This window comes from Phyllobates terribilis, unplaced genomic scaffold (genome assembly GCF_046119375.1).
Source record: "Phyllobates terribilis strain yellow unplaced genomic scaffold, ASM4611937v1 Scaffold_11__3_contigs__length_659146591, whole genome shotgun sequence".
Taxonomy (NCBI): domain Eukaryota; kingdom Metazoa; phylum Chordata; class Amphibia; order Anura; family Dendrobatidae; genus Phyllobates; species Phyllobates terribilis.
The window spans coordinates 544468627-544489766 of NW_027362771.1; the positions used below are offsets into that span (position 1 = coordinate 544468627).

Below are 21140 nucleotides of genomic sequence, written 5' to 3' on the forward strand. Positions count from 1 at the left end.
ACTTTGTTGCAATGAATTTATATTGGGGATTTATTTTTTAGATAGCTGTAAACGAGTGATAGGGCAGTGACAAAAATAAAACTGCTTGGGGGAAAAAAAGTAATACAGGGGCAAGATGTGATATTTTATAGTCTTCTATGAGGGGGGAGTTTGCAGAACTTGGATTGCCACAACGCCTTCAGTCCTGGTAGTCTGAACCCAATTCAGTATTGATGACCTAACAGTCAGTCCCATTCACTTATATATGTATATATATTAGAATTACACATACACATGGAGGACATTAGGATTGGGGCTTGTTTGCCCACTGTCCGCCCCCCATGTAAAAGTGTCGTCTCTGCAAAGAAGCTGTCACCTGACTCCTTACACATTAATCATTACATAGTGCCCAATAAGATCAACAGGCAACTATGCATATAGCGCTCAATTGAGTCCAAAAAACTAAGAACTGCTATTTTCGTTGCGGTCCCCATCAAAACGACCCCCTCCTCCATGACAGTCATATGCTCTTCTCATTTTTCCAAGATTATACTCTTATTTCATGATCTAACAGTAGGTGGCAGCAGTTGTATTTCAACATGTGTTGCATGGTATATTGCAGCGGAGTTAACTCCAAGCCTAAGGTAAAAATATTCTACAAAACCATGTCAGGTAAGGGAGGCGGAAGATTGAAAAAAATCCACAGCATGCCCTAAAAATCACCCAATGACAACCTGTATCCACGTATAGTTGTAGGAAAAAGTGCAAACTAAGACACTTTTATATACCCGTGACTCCTATTCTAGCATTACTGTACAGTATGATGTGTATCCCATATACAGAACGTTCACAAGATACAGCTAACAATGTATGAAGTGATTGTGTATCCTCTAACAATCGTGCTATATCTAATTTAAAACTGAAAGTCCTTATATCCCCCACTGTGTTTCGCCAATAGCAGGCTTCTTCAGGGTACTGGGACTTATTGTAATAATTGTTCCTTATCACCTGCTGTTTGATTTGTGTTCTCCAAAGTTGACAGCCTTTTCGATTTTAATTTTCCAGAATCTAAATTTTTGGGAGATTCGATTTGCATGTATCCAGCAAAGATGGAAGCCAAGGGCCATTTTGTCAGATTGCTTAGTGTAATCTTTTATTTTTAACCCATTCCCTTTTTGTTCTGCTTTGCGGTTTGGAGAGAACATAGTAAATGTCTTTTTGGGGCACTTTTGATTGAGACCTAATTTTATTTATTTGGACTAAATTGAACCTGCAGTCCGATTCGAGAAAAATTGGCCCAAAGCGAATGTCGGGAGATTCGCTCCTCTTGTTGCATTCTTATGCCTCATTCTGCTGCCATAAACATAATGGTAGGAATGAGAAGAGCAAAAATATTCCCTTTTAGATGGTAATAAAAAATCCTACAGGTCCCCCACCAATATTACTGTTCCTTGGGAAGAATCATTATATGAGGTCCATATACCCTAGGGATTAAGAGCAGGAGGTATACCAACCTGTAAACAGCTATGAGCAACAGCAGGTACAATTTTCCACATTTTCTCATCATAGGGTATAGTCCGTCATATAGGGTACCAGCGAGGGGCGCCAACATGCCATTCTCATGTCACACGTCTTATGGGTGCAGATTAGGACAAATTAGAAGACTCAGCATTGTCAGGGACACATTTTAATAAGATGATCCCTTCAAGGTCATCAGGGGACTTAGCTTATCTCGTGGTGTCGCTGTTATGTAGCTTAATAAAAAAAAAAAAAAAAAACTATATATGTATATATAATGGTTCTTGTGTTCCCTTTTTTTAGTAGACTTCAACCTGCGGTGTTATATTGGTATAATTCTTTTTCTTTTCTTTTTTTTTTTTTTTTTTATCACATCTTTTTAGAATGAAAAGTTTGCTATATTTGTATTTTTTTAACTTCTCTCCATTCTCAAAATCTCTGATTGCTGAAAAATTTGCTAAGAAGTTGCAGTGATCTGTCAAATCTAGGCAATCCTCTGCAAGCTAAAGAGCTGGATCCTCAGGCTCATACATTCAAAACCTAAGAGAAAAATAAAATGAGCATATACCTTGTAGTAAGTAAGTCAATAGTAATAGCAAGAAAATAGCATAGGGAACTTGGTTACCACTAGTTTGATTAAAAAAAAAAAACGTAAAAGCCATCCTATCGCAATAAGGTGTACCCAATCAGAACGGTCCTATCTGTAGTATTAAAACTTTACCTTGTATTAAAACTTTACCTTATGTCAGAAAAGCAGCCCATGGGAAGCTACAGTTGTGCTCAAAAGTTTACATACCCTGGCAGAATTTTTCCTTTCTTTGCCTTGTTTCAGAGAATATGAATGATGATAAACCTTTTTCTCCACTCATGGATATTGGTTGGGTGAAGCCATTTATTGTCAAACTACTGTGTTTTCTCTTTTTAAATCTTAATGACAACCAAAAACAACCAAGTGACCCTGATCAAAAGTTCACATACCCCTGGTCTTAATACCGTGTATTGCCCCCTCTAACATCAATGACAGCTTGAAGTCTTTTGTGGTAGTTGTGGTTGAGGTTCTTTATTTTCTCAGATGGTAAAGCTGCCCATTCTTCTTGGCAAAAAGCCTCCAGTTCCTGTAAATTCCTGGGCTGTCTAGCATGAACTGCGCGCTTGAGATCTCCCCAGAGAGGCTCAATGATATTGAGGTCAGGAGACTGAGATGGCCACTCCAGAACCTTCACTTTGTTCTATTGTAGCCAATGACAGATCGACTTGGCCTTGTGTTTTGGATCGTTGTCATGTTGGAACGTCCAAGTCCGTCCCATGCGCAGCTTCCGGGCTGATGAGTGCAAATTTGCCCCCAGTATTTGCTGATAACGTGCTGCATTCATCTTTCCTTCAACTTTTACCAAGTTTCCTGTGCCTCTGTAGCTCGCACATCCCCAAAACATCAGTGATCCACCTCCATGCTTTACTGCAGAAATGGTGTTCCTTTAATCATAGGCCTTGTTGACCTCTCTCCAAATGTAACGTTTATGGTTGTGGCCAAAAAGTTAAATTTTGGTCTCATCACTCCAAATTACCTTCTTCCAGAAGTTTTGAGGCTCGTCTCTGTGCTGTTTGGCGTATTGTAGGTGAGATACTTTGTGGCATTTGCGCAGTAATAGCTTTCTGCTGGCGACTCGACCATGCAGCCCATTTTTCTTCAAGTGCCTCCTTATTGTGCATCTTGAAATAGCCACACTGCTAGTTTTCAGAGAGTCCTGAATTTCAGCTGATGTTATATGTGGGTTTTTCTTTGCATCCCAAACAATTTTCCTGACAGTTGTGACCGAAATTTTTGTTGGTCTACCTGACCGTGGTTTCGTTTTTACAGAGCCCCTGATTTTCCATTTGTTAATCACAGTTTGAACGCTGCTGACTGGCATTATCAATTCCTTGGATATCTTTTTGCATTCCTTTCCTGTGTTATAATACAGTTCAGCTACCTTTTCCCGTAGATCCGTTGACAATTCTTCTGCTTTCCCCATGACTCCCAATCCAGAAACGTCAGTGGCTGCATGAAAGATGCAAGAGTCTGTCTGGATCCCAGAAACTCACTCAGCTTTTATGCACACACACTGATTACAAGCAAACAGGTTACAGGTAAGGATGTTACCTTTAGTAGCCATTCAAACCCATTTGTGTCAAATTCTGTGCATGTTATCAGGCCAAAATCACCCGGGTATGTGAACTTTTGATCAGGGTTATTTGAATGTCATTAAGATTTAAAAAGCGAAAACACAGTAGTTTGACATTAAATGGCTTCACCCAACCAATAACAATGAGGTGAGAAAAAGTTTTTTTGTTATCATTCATATTCTCTGAAACAAGGCCCAGAAAGCAAAAATTCTACCGGGGTATGTAAACTTTTGAGCACAACTGTATATAGATTAAATGCCCAGCCCAAAAAGGTCGAGTCAAGCCCTAGATAGAAAAAAAATTACAAGAAACTACAGCAAAACCAAAGAAATGAGCCGGAGCATAAGCTGTTATGCGTGCAAAGTGTAAGAGCATGTTCACACTATGGCCATTTACCAGACAAAACTTATCATAAAAACAAAATGAGTATATACCCGAAAGTAAATTTGCTGAGGAATTGCTGTGATCTGTTTAGTGTAGACAGTCCTCTGTGAGCTAAAGACCTGAATTCTCAGTCTGGTACATCGTAGCAAGTGAACAGGACAGAAGAAAAAGTTTTTAGATTTTCGGGTGCCGTGTAAACATTGTAAAAGTGGCGAAAGGAAGAAAAGGTTGTAAAAAGGACAGTACAGTGATAAATCCATCACCGCTCTGACGCCACGGCTCCTTTGGTCTTCGCCTGCCACTGTTTACTTCCCTGCGGCAATGATGATGTGCTGTCTACCCATGGAACCGCTGCGCTGAGATAAGCGGCAAAAGATCACTGCGGCTAGTGATTGGCTGCAGTGGTCACATTGGTGGGGAAGTAAGCAGAGAATGGCAGGGGCACTAGAGCAGTGGTGGATTTATCCAGGTGAGTAGTGTAGGGATTCAAGGTTTCTGGTGGTGGTTTGGGCACACAACGGCACTTGGTTCTGGTGTAAAACAACAGTTTTGGGTTTATTTTTTCTTCATGAACCCTTAACAGAGTTCACATGAAAGCAAAATGGCCTTTCCTCAGTTTAAACCAATAACACCAGAAGAAAAAAGTTCCTTCTATGGGTAGTCGAGATACACAACGGTCTCACACGGGCAGCTATCCAGGCATTTCCTCTGTCTGTTTGGTCATCAATAATGAACACGCTGCAGCACATATAAGACATACCTGAGCCACTTCAGCTGCCTTTTGTACGATCTGCAAAGCCCGGACTGGAAGTATGGGAGCGACCTTTCCCACCCAGACTCCTCCGGTCGCTCCTAAATCCCAGACCCTTACAGGCTTTTTCCCCCTTTTTTTTTTTTTTTTTTCTCATTTCCTTTAACATCTGTAGGATAAAAATCCCTAGAGGCTCAGGTCTGACAATTTTACTATAATTTCTTCTAGTATAGACAATAGTTTGGATTCTAGGATAACATATGTTATCAGTACTGAAAGCAAACAGAGATCTAGAAAATGCAAAATACATGGCAGAATGTTTGATGGATGATATAATAATGAAGCTTTAGGCGCATAGAACTGGGAGACTCTCTTTTAAAATAAGTCTTGATAAGCAGAGGGAGTGAACCAGGGGTTTTCTGTCTCTCCAGTGCAGCAGCTCGTTCAATTTAGGGAGTCAAAATCCCTTGGACGCCTTCTACTTGAGCGACCGAGCTGCGGTGCTTACTCTCATCCGAGAGGAGGTAACTTCCATCTAGGACTACGTGGACCCGTATCTGTCATCATTCCATAGAGACATCATTGACCAAAATGTGGCTTTTTTGCAAGCTCACCATCCTGTAGGGAGATAGAGAAATAATAGTGTCATAGTCCTGTGATCGCTTCACTTTTTTTTTTTTTCTTTTTTTTTTTTTTGCTTCATGCTAAGGCTGGGGATGTGCATGTAGATGTAACTTATAACGTTAGCAAAACAGTAGATCTCATTTCAGTTTTTGCTTTTATTTATTTTTTTTTTGAGATCTCGCTTCTGGGGGAGATGGCTGTCGGTTGTTGACTGTGTATGGCCAGCTTTAAGGTGCCCTTACATCTGAGTTTGGTGGTGGATCACTATCAATCCCATCTATATACATGTACACTCAACCCAGCCAAGTGCTCATGTGTTATCTATGGGGAGAGCAAAATAAATCTCTGCCAGACTCCTCTAGTAGTGACTTATGTTCCTGGGGGACAAAAAAGTAATGGCCAATTTAACTCAAATTTCCCAATCCTTAAAGGGGTTGTCCTCCGGTCCAAATCGGGATTTGCTGGTTTCTGAGTCGGGACCGGAGTTTTACATACTCCCGGCCACTGGGCGTGGCCATTCTTCCATACACTTGTATGGAACGAGGCTGCGCCTTCTAGTCAGCCACGCCCATTGGACGTCCACGTCATCAGACAAGGTGATGCCTCGCTCAATACAAGTGTGGAGCGAGGCCATGCCCACTCTACGGGGCCTTGCCGGGAATACGTATAACTCATTTTAACCCTCCGGTCCCGGCTCAGAAAGCGACGAATCCCCGCAGCGCACAGTACGTGCGCTGGGGGGATTCATGAGTTTGCAGTCACACAGAGTGACTGCAGACTTATCGATTTGGACTGGACGACCCCTTTAACTCACCGAACATCTGTCAGGAAAGAGTTACTCATTAGCTAGGTGTCCAGTCTCGCCAAAATCAGTGGGTTCAGCCCATGTGTACGAGGGTATGTACTTCTTTCCATCTGTCACCTCTTCTCATAAGCTGGCCATACACATGCGATAGATGTCGACCAAACACTTATTTGGTTGATGACCATCTCTGCTGACACGTGTAGGGTTGAGCGTTCATGTGTTTACCAGACATCTCTGACAGCATCTTACCTCTTGGAGAACAAAAGGATTGGACATTTGAAATCAAAATGCCGATCATTATTTCGCCAAATGCCGATCATTATTTTGCCCAATGTCTTGTGTCGGGAGGCCACCAAACACACTAGATGGTCCTCCATTATCGGTGTCTTTGGACAATCTTTAATCTAATATGTATGGGGGTTCTCTATACAGGTACCCCATAAAGGCAGGCCCACATTCCCTTAGGGCTTCCCTGCAGCAGAACGTGCTCCACAGTGTGTATGTCCTCTCCTACCATTATAATACCAATTAACTGTAGTATTAGTTTCTGCTATTGATCATCGCGTGTACTCTGTTGCTCGTGGACATCTGCTTATCATGCAGCTTCTAGTTCTTTACGTTTTATTGGATCCATACATGATCATATTGATGTAACTTATTACATATCTGCACTTAAATAGCAATTCCACCCAGAATTTGATGTCAACCAGGACCCTCCATCATCAATGTGATCTCTGTAGGTATCAGAGGATCATGTTCACTGGAATTTTCCCTTTACATTTTACTATTGGGTTGATTGTCTCCATCAAAATATATGGAATTGCTGCTTAGTGTAAGATGGTCGTATATTCCTATATACGCCCGACCTGGTGATAATACTCCTCTCTGTCTGTCTAAAGATCATCATGAAGGAGATTGAAACCAAGGACTGGCAGGTGAAGTATGAGCAGAGCCATGCGGAGGTGCTGGAGATGAGGTAATGTCCTTGTCTACATGTATTATGGGGTGCAACCGGTGATGGACGACATTATGCTCATTTGTATCCTCTTTGTTTTACAGGAAAATCGTTGCTGAATATGAGAAAACTATTGCACAGATGATTGGTGAGTACTATAATATAATCGCTCCCTAGAGGTGGGTGGTGTACCCATGATACCCGTGAGGAAAAAGGGGTCCTAGCTTCACCACCACCTAGAAGTGACTTAGGATATTGAAAGGAGGCTGTAATGACGTCCATGAGACAGGACAAACAAACGTGTAGAGATGTATGGTGCTTTAAGGGGGACCGATCACCAGTGCAAAGTGATCAGTGTTTGGTCTTAGGTTATTCTTTCAGCTCCCAGAGTATTCCGTTTTTTTTCCTTTTTTAAACTAAGTCACACAGTTTGAGATATGACCCTTTTTATTTGGTGATAATTTTTATGGAATTTTACATGGGGGTGTGGCTCACAGGGTAATTATGCAGAAAAGACTAAAGACACGCCCCAGAGGATCCTGAGAGACACGCCCCCCCCCCTTATAAAGATCATTAAAAATTAGCACTAGATAAAAAGGCCCATATCCCTGAAACCATACGGCAGATTTTAAAACGAGATAAAGTGAAATACTCAGGGGAACAACGGGAATGAAATAACAGAAAATGCTAACCTGGTGACAGGTCCTCTTTAACCCCCCAGTATAAACCACAAAATTCATGGGTTTCTTAGTTGTCACTATAGCCTCCAAAAATGTCTTAACTTCTTGATAAATCTGGATCCAAAATCAAAGTTTTCCTTTTTTTTTTTTGCGGATTTGAAAGTGAGGGTGTGGGTTTGCGTGCCAATTTTTCTAGGCTTTAATCTAGGGGAATGGTGGTTTTGCAGCGCTTCAATATTTTAATCTAGCGCCCCTTTTTTTGTTGTTTTGTTTTAGAAGCAATGGCCCATCCACACCCCCCATTTCACAGACCCTCCATACCCCATTCCCTGCCCAATAAATGTGAAAATGGATGCCAGGGCTCAAGAAATTTTATAGAAGCACTGATTTACGGGAGGCCTCTGTGGCACCCAAGAGATTTGCCTGTTTTTGGGAACCCTTGAGGTGTCCCCTTTTTTTTTTTTCTGGGAGCATCTGAGATATTCTGGGAGAAGTGCAAGTATAGTTTTTGAAAACCATGGTAAAAATGCCTCCAAATACATGACATATAGGTGTATACCGTCCTTCGCAGACTCTTTATAGTAGCTGCACTCTGCACCCACCCTTTACATCCTTGTATAAATACTTCTGTCCCGTGTAATGTTCTGTTATTGTACACCTTTTTTGAGTAGAAGATGAGCAGCGGAGTACGATGACCTCCCAAAAGAGTCTACAACAGGTCACCCTGGAGAAGGAACAAGCCCTGGCGGACTTAAACTCCGTGGAAAGATCCCTGTCTGACCTCTTCAGGAGATACGAGAATCTCAAGGGTGTCCTCGAAGGCTTCAAGAAGGTGACTTATTGAATAACTGAGTTATTTTATCATTTAACTTTTTAATTTATAAAAAAAAAAATAATAATAATTACTTTACCAACTTACGACTCTAGAATGAAGAGGCTCTAAAGAAATGCGCACAAGATTACTTAGCAAGAGTAAAGCAAGAGGAACAGAGGTACCAGGCTCTGAAAGTTCATGCGGAGGAGAAACTAAACAAGTGAGTGATTCTACAACCCTGTAGGTGGTTTACCTATGAAGTGTCAAAGGGTGCTGGATGCCATAAATATAATACATCTCTACATGCCAATATGGGCCATTATGATTGGATCATACACACAAACCGATGACAAATAATTAGATATAAACCCCCTCATCAGGCAGATACAACTATTGTACTATAACACGGGTACTTTAGATGCAGCAACACAGAAACACAGAGCAGCCAATATGGGGTTAATAAACAGGGGAAGTTTGTAATAACCGGGTAAATCTCCACGCAGGGAGTAACAGGAAAATATGGGGAAAAAACAAGGAAAGTAGCAGGTAAAAGTCTTTAACTGACAGTTCACAGTTTAACTAGATATAGCAGGGTCGAACCGGTTGTAAACGACAGTTTTTACACTTAGCTGACTCTTTTTCCTCCACAAGGCAGTTGCCAGCTGGGGCCGGTGTTGATGTCTTCAGGCGTCCCCGCTCAAACAATGCTCCATCTTCTGGCGGCAGCGGGCGGTCTCCGGTTTTACCCGATGAGCCCCTAGTCCATAACACGGCATCTCACGTGCCCGGCTCCACCGACCCTGCATCTCTTCTCTAGTCGGTCCACTGCACCCGGCTCTTGCTCCCAGTCCTGGAGCCAGGAGCCTGGACCCTCTCACACTGCTCTGCTGAGCAGGACCCAGCTCCGCTTTCCCGCGCAAATGTCCTCGTCTCTTCTTCTCTCTCCCCACGTCACCAGTCTCTCGGTCACGTGACCTCCCAGCTCTCACTCTGGACACGCCCCCAGCTTCCCAGTCACCTGACTCCTGTGCTCGCAGTCTATCTTCCCCCTGCAACCAGAGGCCCGCCCCGGCAGTTCCGGATCCCTTGCTCTGAAAGTACTTACACCCCGGTCTTCCCCCTTGCAGTGCAAAGTTTGACAGATAGAAGTCAAATAAAAAAATTAAAACCAGCCCAATTAAGAAACCCGCTGCCTGAGTTACCTGCAATATAAAGTGCCGGGAAAATAAAAAAAAAATAAAAAAAAAAAATGAATAAAAGTTTAAGTTTCAGAAACATGCAAAAAAAATCCTGCAGACTGACAAACACTGAGGGTCAGATTATCTACTGATTATTTTTACCTTTAAGAGTATCTTGAAAAAAAAATCCGCCACAACAGACCTCCATTAAGTTCCATTAAGATCTGGTAAAAAATGGGAGTGTGACTGTTATACATGTAATTGTAAAATCTATGGCGTTCTCATATTTAACATTGAAGCATAGATTGAATGCAGTGAAGTCTGGCTCCATGACTTCCAGATGACCCTTAACTGCAGCTGAGACCACCTACCTCTCCCTCCTGCAAACAGGTAATTAAAGTTGGCAATCTGATAGATCAGAGATGCAAATTCCACCCCCAAGCTTGCCTAAGAATACATGAGGTGACAGATTTTTGGCCCTTGCCTCCCTAACTGCACAGAACTGCAAACAGACTGATGTTGGCTCCTTTTTTCCATGCAAGTTATGAATATTGTGGATGTGAAGGTCATATTTTCGGCGTTGTGGCGAATGTAACGCATAGCCTTATGTCACTGGACGTCTACAATCACACTTCCAAAATAATATCGGGCAGAGGGCTGACTATATGTATGCCACATTTCCTCTCTATGGATGGATAAAAGATATTAGAAAAAACTGTTTAACTGTGAGGGTGATCAATGAGTGGAACAGGCTGCCACAAGAGGTAGTGAGTTCTCCTTCAATGGAAGTCTTCAAACAGAGGTTGGACAGACATCTGTCTGAGATAATTCAGTGAATCCTGCATTGAGCAGGAGGTTGGACACGATGACCTTGGTGGTTCCTTCCAACTCTAACATTCTATGATTCTATGAAAATTGTGATAGGAAACATGACAGTAATATCTACCGCCTGGGACCTCCATGGGCGAAGATATTGTGGAAGTTGGGGATCCCACAATTTTCCAAGTACCAGCCACATCCCATAATTGTCTGAAAAGCTGCCCTGTTTATAAGTCATCGGAGGGGAGATATGTGGGCCTGACTTGTGTTAATAAAAGCAAATGCTAAACTATAATCTTTGTCAGTCCTGAGAGATACAGTTCACTGTAGTTCTGTCAGTTTCCAAAAACGAAGAGCTCCCCTTCATAAAAAGCAGAGCCAACCCTTCGGCATCAGGTTCAGTATGTTTCTTCTGTTTGTCCTTTTTATTCCATGTAATTGTATATACCGTATTGGTTTGTCCATTTTGTAACATCTTTGTATATTTTTGTAAACACTGCCTCCTTTTTGGATTAAATATATAAAATTGAATAGCTCGGTTACTCTTGCGCTATAATCTGCATACCTTGTAACAGGTGTTCGATCGGCCTGTATAAACGATTGGTGGTGGCAGCTAGTTCCTTTTTGTTATTGTGGAGTTCTGCAGTGACCGGAACGGGTATGTACAATGAAGGAAATAAGTATTTGATCCCTTGCTGTTTTTGTAAGTTTGCCCACTAACAAAGACATGAACAGTGTATAGTTTTAAGGGTAGGTTAATTTTAACATTGAGAGATGGAATATCCCAAAAAAAATCAAGAAAATCACATTGTATAAATTAGTTACATTTTTTTGCATTTTGCAGTGATAAATAAGTATTTGATTCCTCTGGCAAACAACACTTAATACTTGGTGGCAAAACCCTTGTTGGCAAGCACAGCAGTCAGACATTTTTTGTAGTTGATGATGAGGGTTGCGCACATGTCAGGAGGAATTTTGGTCCACTCCTCTTTGCAGATCATCTCTAAATCATTCAGAGTTTGAGGCTGTCACTTGGCAACTCGGAGATTCAACTCTCTCCATAAGTTTTCTATGGGATTAAGGTCTGGAGACTGGCTAGGCCACTCCATGACCTTACTGTGCTTCTTTTTGAGCCACTCCTTTGTTGCCTTGGCTGTATGTTTTGGGTATTTGTCTTGCTGGAAGACCCAGCCACGACCCATTTTTAATGTCCTGGTGGAGGGAAGGAGGTTGTCACGCAGGATTTTACTGTACATGGCTCCATCCATTCTCCCGTTGATGCGGTGAAGTAGTCCTGTGCACTTAGCAGAGAAACATGATTGACAGTGGGGACGGTGTTCTTTGTGTCATAGGCAGCATTTCTCTTCCTCCAAACACGGCGAGTTGAGTTAATGCCAAAGAGCTCAATTTTTGTCTCATCTGACCACAGCACCTTCTCCCAATAACTCACAGAATCATCCAGGTGATCATTGGAAAACTTCAGACAGGCCTGCACATGTGCCTACTTGAGCAGGGGGACCTTGCGGGCATTGCAGGATTTTAAACCTTTAAGGTGTAATGTGTTACCAATGGTTTTCTTGGTGACTGTGGTCCCAGCTGCCTTGAGATCATTAACAAGTCCCCCCCCCCCCCCGTGTAGTTTTAGGCTGATCTCTCACCTTCCTCATAATCAAGGATATCCCACGAGGTGAGATTTTGCATGGTGCCCCAGATCGATGTCGATTGACAGTTATTTTGTACTTCTTCCATTTTCTTACTATTGCACCAACAGTTGTCTCCTTCTCACTCAGCGTCTTGCTTATGGTTTTGTAGCCCATTCCAGCTTTGTGTAGGTCTATGATCTTGTCCCTGACATCCTTAGAAAGCTCTTTGGTCTTGCCCATGTTGTAGAGGTTACAGTCTGACTGATTGAGTCTGTGGACAGGAGTCTTTTATACAGGTGACTATGTAAGACAGTTGTCTTTAATGCAGGTAACGAGTTGATTAGGAGCCAGAACTCATAATGGTTTGTAGGGGATCAAATACTTATTTCTCACTGCAAAATGCAAATAATAATAATTATATTATTATTATTGTTGTTATTATTATCTTTATTTATATAGCGCCAATATATTCCACAGCAATTCAGACAATTTACAGACATTAGTGACACTGTCCCCATTGGGGCTCACAATATACATTCCCTATCAGTATGTCTTTGGAGTGTAGGAGGAAACCAGAGAACCCAGAGGAAACCCACGCACAAACACAGGGAGAACATACAAACTCTTTGCAGATGTTGTCCTTTGTGGGATTTGAACCCAGGACCCCAGTGCTGCAAGGCTGCAGTGCTAACCACTGAGCCACCGTGCTGCCCCTAATTATCTAATTTATACAATGTGATTTTTCTTGATCTTTTTTTTGGATATTCTATCTCTCAATGCTAAAATTAACCTACCCTTAAAATTATAGACTGTTCATGTCTTTGTCAGTGGGCAAACTTACAAAAACAGCAAGAGATCAAATAATTATTTCCTTCACTGTGTATCTATTCCATGAGTTGAAATCGGAGGTGTATATACCATACTCTCAGAGTTCCACAATAACTGACCTAGTGGGGAAAACGACACTTCCTCGTCCATCACTCATCAGTCAGTTGCTTAATTGTCCTGACGATTGGAGGCAGCAGAGTGTTGTTCCCTGACAAACAGGTACCAGCATGCAGATATGCGTGATTCCCCCTGTTGGTTCTCTGACAAATTGGTGGCACTGGTGGGATCTGCGTGATCTCCCAGCTGTTATCCCTATCCCTCACAGTAACGCATTTGTGAACATATCCTAAAGCTGGTCATGTGCATGATCCTCCTCTGTTGGATAATCTTTGTGAATTTTTAACCATTTTAGATCATCAGAAATGTTGAGCTTTTCCTCAGTCTTTGCCATTGAGAAGCAAACTTGGACCATGATTGTCAAGTTATGTTAAACATTTTCAATTGGTGATGTTTTTCTAATTTTCATATAATTTACTGTATTTTACCATAATACTGAATTCATGCTGTTTTCACTCTCTCCTCTGAGCCTCATAGTAGACTCTCCTGTTCCATAGACATCAGCAGTCTCCTTTTCAGCACTCTCATTATTATTAAAGGCTGATGACCGAAATAAAAAAAAAATAAAAAAAATTATATATATATACATACATACACGCACAGACACCGCTAGGTTCAGATAGGGCGAGACAGGTTTCGTGAATTCTTTGGAATCCTGGGGGAATCGTCACTCAGGGCGACAATAGACCCTGTGCTGCAGCTTCTCTCAGGCACACGATAGATTCAGTGGCTGACCAGACACATCTGACAAGAGTCTTTATAAACGGTAGAACAGTAACATTTAATGATGCATGGCAGTGCAATGCAAATGTTTCTTTGAGCAACAAGCTCCAGTAATAACAGTTCAGTCTCCTTTGCAGCACACAGTCTATTATCCGGTAGCACAGTACAGCATAGTTTTAATGCATACACAGCCACAGGTTTGTCCTTCACAAGGACTCAATAGTACACAGAATTCTTTATCCTGCATGGAGGGGGAAGGGTGTGATGAGGGAGATGATCTCTATGACCGGCTTCCTTCCAGTCCTTATCTTCCTGGCCGATAATACACCACACTGTTAGCTCATGGAGTCTAACTGATCTTTGTTTAGCTTCCCTCCTGACCTGAATTGTGTTCCCTTGCCTTATGTGAGATACAGATCATAAGCTACCTTTCTCTTCGGCTCCTGCGAGACAGTAAACAACTTCCCCACAATCCCCCTGGGGCTCTGCTAAAACACTCCCCTTGTCCTGTGACTGTGTTAACCCCTCTAGTTGCTGGATGCTTCTGGAGCACAACACTTGCAGTCTCATCTGGTTGTGTTACTTCTAATAGTTGCTGATTGCTTTTAAAGCAACAGCACTACTTCTGCATGTCACAATATATTTCTATAGACCACACTGTATCCAGCACTCACGACAGGTTGTGGTCACAGCTCACTTCCCCCCTCTTCCTGCACAGACAGGAGAGCTTGACCACTAATACCGTAAAAGATGTTTACAGGTTTCTATGGTTCATTTTATAGTTTCGGACCCACCCCAATCTGACATTGAAGGGGTTAGCCAATGAAAACAAGTTGTCACCTACCTGCAGACAGCTGATAACTTACTGATCAGTGGGGGTATAACCTCCGAGACCTGCACTAATCTGCAAAATGGGAAATGTTAATCCCTGCTACAAAATAAAGCTGCAAGTCAGATGCTTGACCACCGCTCCATTCATTTTCTGTGGGGCTGCTAGAAAAATTCACGAGTGCAGCACTCGTCAGACCCATAGGCAATAAATGGTGTGGCGGTCAAGCATCCAACCTGTCACTCCATTGTAACGGGGATAAAAGTTCTCCCTATCGGTGCAAGTCCTAGCGATCGGACTTGCACCCATCTATAATCTATCCTGTGGATAGGTAATTACTTGTTTTCATCGGCCAACCCATTATAATAACCTACATAGAGGATAGGTCTCCAATATTTGAGTACTAGACAATTTTGTGCTGTCTCAATGTCTATGGACTTGGTTTTCATCCACTTTTGAGGTTTTGCATCACTAATTAATGTTTTGCTTATTTGTTTTTCAGAGCCAATGAGGAGATTGCACAGGTTCGCACCAAGGCCAACGCAGAGAGTGCAGCTTTGACAGCAGGACTAAGGAAAGAACAGATGAAAGTGGAGTCGTTGGAGAGAGCGCTGCAACAGAAGGTGCTGAGTTTACGGCCCATGTGCACTTTAAGTATTTTAAGGAGACCTACAGACCTGGTTGGGTCATCCACTACAACAATATCTAGTTTACATCAACTCTAATCTCTAATAAAAGTGGTCCATTTTATCCTTAATTTATTCCCACTGCACCTCTGAGTTTTCTTATATATATATATATATATATATATATATATATGTATATATATATGTATATGTGTATATATATATATGTATATGTATGTATGTGTGTGTGTGTCTACCATACGCTTCTAGCGACATGAGCCTTTTTATGAAGTTTGCTCTGTTTGCAAATTTTCCTGTTTTCAGAAGGGAACATTGCTCACATGATAATTATACAGAGCAGCCTAAAACCACGCCCCACAAAATCCTGTGATGGTACAGACCCTAAAAATTAGCACTCAATATAAAGGTCCCATATATCAAGAATCATATGGTGGATTTAAAAAAAGAAAAAAAATGGAGACGCGGGAATAAAATAAGAGCAGAAACTGATCACTTTTGACCTGGTGACAGGTTTTCTTTGAAGTGAGGCTGCACCCAGGAAATTACGCAGATCCATATTGGCTGTACAGAAGGACCTGCTAAAACGTCATTCTCTCGGTGACTTGTCTGTCTTCTCTGGCATTTAGACTACAAAACCAAGGAAATTGCAAGATATGGAGCGGAGAGCTTTCAGGATTCCGAGTATTATGTGCCTTCAGGGGCTGGGCAGAGCAGGAAGTCTGGGAGGTGCCACTTCAGCCAATAGCTGCAGTGCAGGAAGTGATGTCAGAGCAGTTGATCATGATGTCAGGTGTTCTTAAGTGATGTCAGGGGCAGCATTTAGCAGGTACTCCTTTACAGCCCAATAATATGCAACCAATTTGGTTGCGCTCCTAGAATACTTGCACTGAAAGTACCAGAGTGTAAGTATGAACATCCTCCACCAGAATCGGTTTCATCGGCCACGTCGATAGTTTGTGGTCGCTGGATGGGAGCCTTGAGAACCTCCACGTAGCTCCAAGCATGCAACATCGCATGTGCATCACAGCACAACAATAATGTTGTACCACGCCGGCTAATCAAAAGAAGAGCCACAGATGCTAAGCGGTGGTACTCAGGGCTCCTGTACAGTGACCACAGATTACTGAGGAGGCCGATGGACCGGGTCCTACAAATCGATTTGTGCCAACTTTAATCCCCAGTAAAATGACCTCTTAGTGGTCTTACCATTTCTGAGAAATTCACCAGCCTTTCTCCTAAAGTGTCCTAGTTATGGTGCATCATCTTTGCTATCGCATAAAGGAAGTGATATGACTCCCACTTACTGAACCTTTTCATCTGTTTTCCAGAACCAAGAGATCGAAGAACTGACAAAGATCTGTGATGAGCTAATCGCCAAGATGGGAAAGAGTGACTAATGTCTTTTTCATCACCTCGCGATGACCTTCCTCGCCCACTCCTCATCTAATGGCTCCCAAACCGCATGAGTCCTTTATAAGACTTTGGATTTTCCTTCTTCCTACGCGGCGTATAATGAGTGCTCCTGGCAGGAAGAACATTCCTGATGTATATTTCTTGAATTACTTTGGACCCTTCTTGTTTTGAAACCAAACCTGTGTTGCCCATGTACCAGGCTGTGACATTATTGTCATATGTTGGCATCGATAGGTGCTGCGGGCATTGTGCTTGTCAATAATCCAGGTATACTTACTGTGCGGTCTCACCGTGGAGCCCCCATTACGCGGAGTAACTATTAACGAGCTGATGGCCACTAGGATTTCATAAGCCTCTTAAGCAGCAGCATTAGTAATCTGTGCAGAAAGTTTTACCATACAGTATATCTGCAATGCTATTGAGGACTCACTAGTATTATTCCCCCCAAACTGACTCCTGGTAATTGCTTATTATGAGACGTTAACAGTCCATGCCCGGTCATCTTATTTTTGGACCCATCGATAATCATAGGGTTAATGTACATTTTTCACCCTGACTGATGCAAATGTGCATTGTCTGAGTGTTTCGTAAGAGGATTGGGCAGGATTAAGCACTGTGCTGGCGAGGATGATAATACACTATTGGCTGGTCCAATAGACAACTTGAAGAGAAGTCATGAAGTATAGTTTAAGGGTCTTCAAATACCTTACATCATAAACTTGAAAAAAAAAATAGAAAACAAAAAAGCCTACATTTGATCTTCTTTAAAGGGATCCATGACATATAGATATGGTCAAAGGTGGAGCAGTAGGTAAGATCCTCCTTATCAAGCTCTACCTCCTTGACTGAAATAGGTAATACTGAGTCTAGTAAAAGGTTGTCCAAAGTACAATTTCATGTTTGGCTCTGCTGTATCCAAGACCAGACAGAAAGGGGGATGACTTTTAGACATGCTTGCCAACTTTCAAGGACATGTATCCAGGAGTTTTCTGTTTTTAGGTTGTTTTTTTAGTTTTTTCCTGGCATGTCCCTTTTGCCAGAACCACATTTCCTGTCCCCAGATTGTGCATGAACACCAAGGCTCAATCTAATGAGTGAGCATCCCAGAGTCTCTTTCAAGGAATCTTTCCGAAGTGCTACTTTCTAGGAGGTTTTGACTGTGCCCACGAGATTTGCCATGTCTGGCCACTTGTTCTTGTAGCTTCCCGGATTTTGTTGGGGAGTTGGCAAGTATGTTTTTAGATTGGTAAGGTCAGAATGGGATTTGTCTGTAACTACTGGGATTGGATGACGTTTTATGCAAGTATTGGTGACATACAGTAGATGCCTACATGATTGCATAGCCATTCATTTAAAACTCCTAAATGTTTTGACGGACAATTTTGTTATCCCTTTTTAAAGGGGTTCCCCAAGAATGTAATAAAATGGCCCTATTAAGTAATTCATACAGTAGTCCATCCTAGTCAAATGTCAGGATTGGATGAAGCCTGAAAAAACACAGCTCCCGAGACCTGTGTCTCAAGTGACAGAGGAAATGTATTGTAAGCGCACACACACCTCTATGAGCCGTGTAGAAGGGCTGTGACATCAGAAAAAAATAAATCTTCTCCTTGGCTGATTTATGCACAAAGGATTTTTTTTCCAAACTCAAGTCTTCCTTGTTTAGTCAGGAATCTTGGAGAAAGATTTATTTCTTCTCCAACCCCTCCGGTATGGTTTCTTATGATACAGCTCCTCTGTCAGGTCTCGGGAGCTGTGGTTTTTTTTCGGACTGCAGCCCATCCTGACACGTGACTAGCACGGCTGCTATTTAAATTACCTGACAGAAGCCATTTTATTACATTCTTGAAGAACCCCATTAAGGAAATCAGACTGTACTAATGCTTTCGAGTTAGGTAAGGGCAGTTAAGAAGTGTTCGGTCTCCTTTAACTAGAGACTTTAATGACTTGGCTTGTACTTTTGCACAAACCAGGGCCAAATGGCACATGGTCTCCATTAGTCTTTAAGATCTTTATGCTTCATAGTTCTTTCCCTTCTAGAGTTAGGCTTGATAACCTACCCTACAATTTTTTTTTATTATTATTATGCAGGGCCATCCCCAGGACACCCATCAACTACTGATTTGTAATCTTGACTCCTCTTCTGTCAAGAGAATATTCCTTCTGTTGGATATTCTAGGGTGGATCAAGCACCATCTCCAAGAAAGCCTTAAGGCTGCCATGATCCGCTATACGCAGGCCAAAGGAAGCTACAAAATGTTTTAGGACCCCTCCTGTTAAAGGAGTTGTCTTTCGAAGAGAAGTCCTAGGTCCTTTTTATATTTTTCTTGCAGCAGCCACTGTAGGGAAAAAGTGTAATTACATGGCAGGCCTTGAAAGGAATGGCTGACATGTAATACATGGACAGGCTCTCTCTTCCTCCAGAGTGAGAGACACTCTTCACTCTGTCCTCAGTGGAGAGACACTCTTCACTCTGTCCTCAGTGGAGAGACACTCTTCACTCTGTCCTCAGTGGAGGACCTTCATCAGTGATGTTTATATGCTCTAATAGGGCAAATGAAGATGGGATGTTGACATCACATAACCTTTTAATTGGGTAGCTCAGAATAAAAAAATAACTGCCTTTTTCCAAAAACCACAAAACCCCTGGTTACAAATTGTGTCGAGTATTGCAGCTCAACTTCATTGAAGGGAACAAGAGCTGCGACCTCTGTAGGCAGAGATGTTTTTGGAAGAAAGCAGCCATGTTTTACTTTAAAGAGGACCTATCACAAGGTCAAAAGTGTCCATTTTTGCTCACAAATTTTTTCAGCTGATCCCATGAGTATTTTGTGTTTCTTGCTTCATACAAAGCTAAGGGACTTTTTAATTCACTGCACCCAAAATGTTATTATTTATGGTCTTATCACAGGGGGTGCTGTTCACTGGATCGTCTTGGGGCGTGGCTTTAGGCTGCTCTGCATAATTACCCTGGAGCCATGCCCCCTTGGTAAAGGCCATAAAAATTTGCATATTGGGCACAATATTTAAAAAGGCCCATATCTCTGGAACCATATGTTGGATTTACAAAAAAAATAAATAAGGACAGATAACCACTTTTGGACTGGTGACAGGTCCTTTTTAAGTTAGATTTTGGGGATGGTCTTACTCGCTCAATTTTTATTTCCCATTCCTCTAAAGTTCCTAAGAGTCTATTCACACTGCAGAATTTCCTTTTGGCATCAGTCATGAATATGTCGGTCTAGAAGGTTTTTTTATTTGTTTCCCATTTTGTATGAATATTATACAGCCTATGCTACTGTATGAGTGTGGGATACGAAGTGTGAATAAGCCTACATTTTTTTTGTACCCTTATAATTTGTTCATCTCATCTTTGCCTTTGTAGTTTACATAGTAGTATGAAGCTGTGCCCATGTTTTATTTCGCTTTTAATTACAACATATTTAAAAGGAGTTTCCATAATTGGAGCGTGAAGAGTAAACTTATATTTCAATTCTAAAAACAGCACCACTCATGTTTAAAGGCGTTGCCTGGTATTACAGGTCATACCTATTCAAGCGAATCAGGCAGAGCTGCAATACCAGTAACATATTTTGGGCAAGAGTGGGACTTTTTCTGGGGGGGAGAAAAAGTAGATCCCCCCCCCCCCCCAAAATCTTACACCTCTCCTTTGAGCCTCCCCGCCTTACTTCAAGAAAGACAGTGACCAATTTAAAGGTCATATATTTTCTGCTGCTATCCTTGTTTGCAAAAATAAATATATATGAAAGGATATATTTTTTTCCAGATGTGGAAGCCAAATAACCGTTCTGCTTTTTGCGAGGTCTATAGCCTGTTCTGAGATGACACAACCTGGCTCCATAAACGTATATATATATATATTTAACCGCAGTATATTTTATATACAGCAGATTCTTTTTTTATATGTGCAGATAATTGACTATTCTCACACAGACAAGAAGAAGCATTGACTAATATATGAAGACATATATATATATTTTTTCCTTGTTTTTTTGTGTATGTATAAATGGTGTTTCAGATATGACTCCGGGTCTTTATATTTTGGGGGGGGTTTTTGAAAACATGTCAAGAAAATATACGGTTGTGGTAGGGTTATGTAGATAAAGTGATGCGACGTCACCTATTCATAACGTCGAGCAAGGAAAAGAAAAATGGTAAGATTTCTTAAAAATGTCTAAAAGAAAAATTTTAGCTATTGTACACCGGTCAAGCCATTAGAGTCCTTGACACATTCCCGTCCTGGCACCAT

General features: G+C 41.7%; 1 protein-coding gene across 5 annotated transcripts in view; it reads left to right on the top strand.

Moving 5' to 3' along the window:
* The window catches only part of TACC1 (transforming acidic coiled-coil containing protein 1), a 131997-nt gene extending 111082 nt beyond the window's left edge, over positions 1 to 20915 (top strand). For 3 of the 5 annotated variants that reach the window (XM_073653927.1, XM_073653925.1, XM_073653926.1), the window contains 7 exons: positions 5227 to 5319; positions 7124 to 7200; positions 7284 to 7327; positions 8531 to 8691; positions 8787 to 8893; positions 15313 to 15433; positions 16786 to 20915. In XM_073653927.1, the coding sequence (XP_073510028.1) occupies positions 5227 to 5319; positions 7124 to 7200; positions 7284 to 7327; positions 8531 to 8691; positions 8787 to 8893; positions 15313 to 15433; positions 16786 to 16854 (672 nt within the window). In that variant the 3' untranslated portion in view covers positions 16855 to 20915. The remainder of the gene's footprint in view (positions 1 to 5226; positions 5320 to 7123; positions 7201 to 7283; positions 7328 to 8530; positions 8692 to 8786; positions 8894 to 15312; positions 15434 to 16785) is intronic. The other 2 variants (XM_073653928.1, XM_073653929.1) reach the window with 1 other exon arrangement.
* The last annotated feature ends 225 nt before the right edge of the window (positions 20916 to 21140 follow it).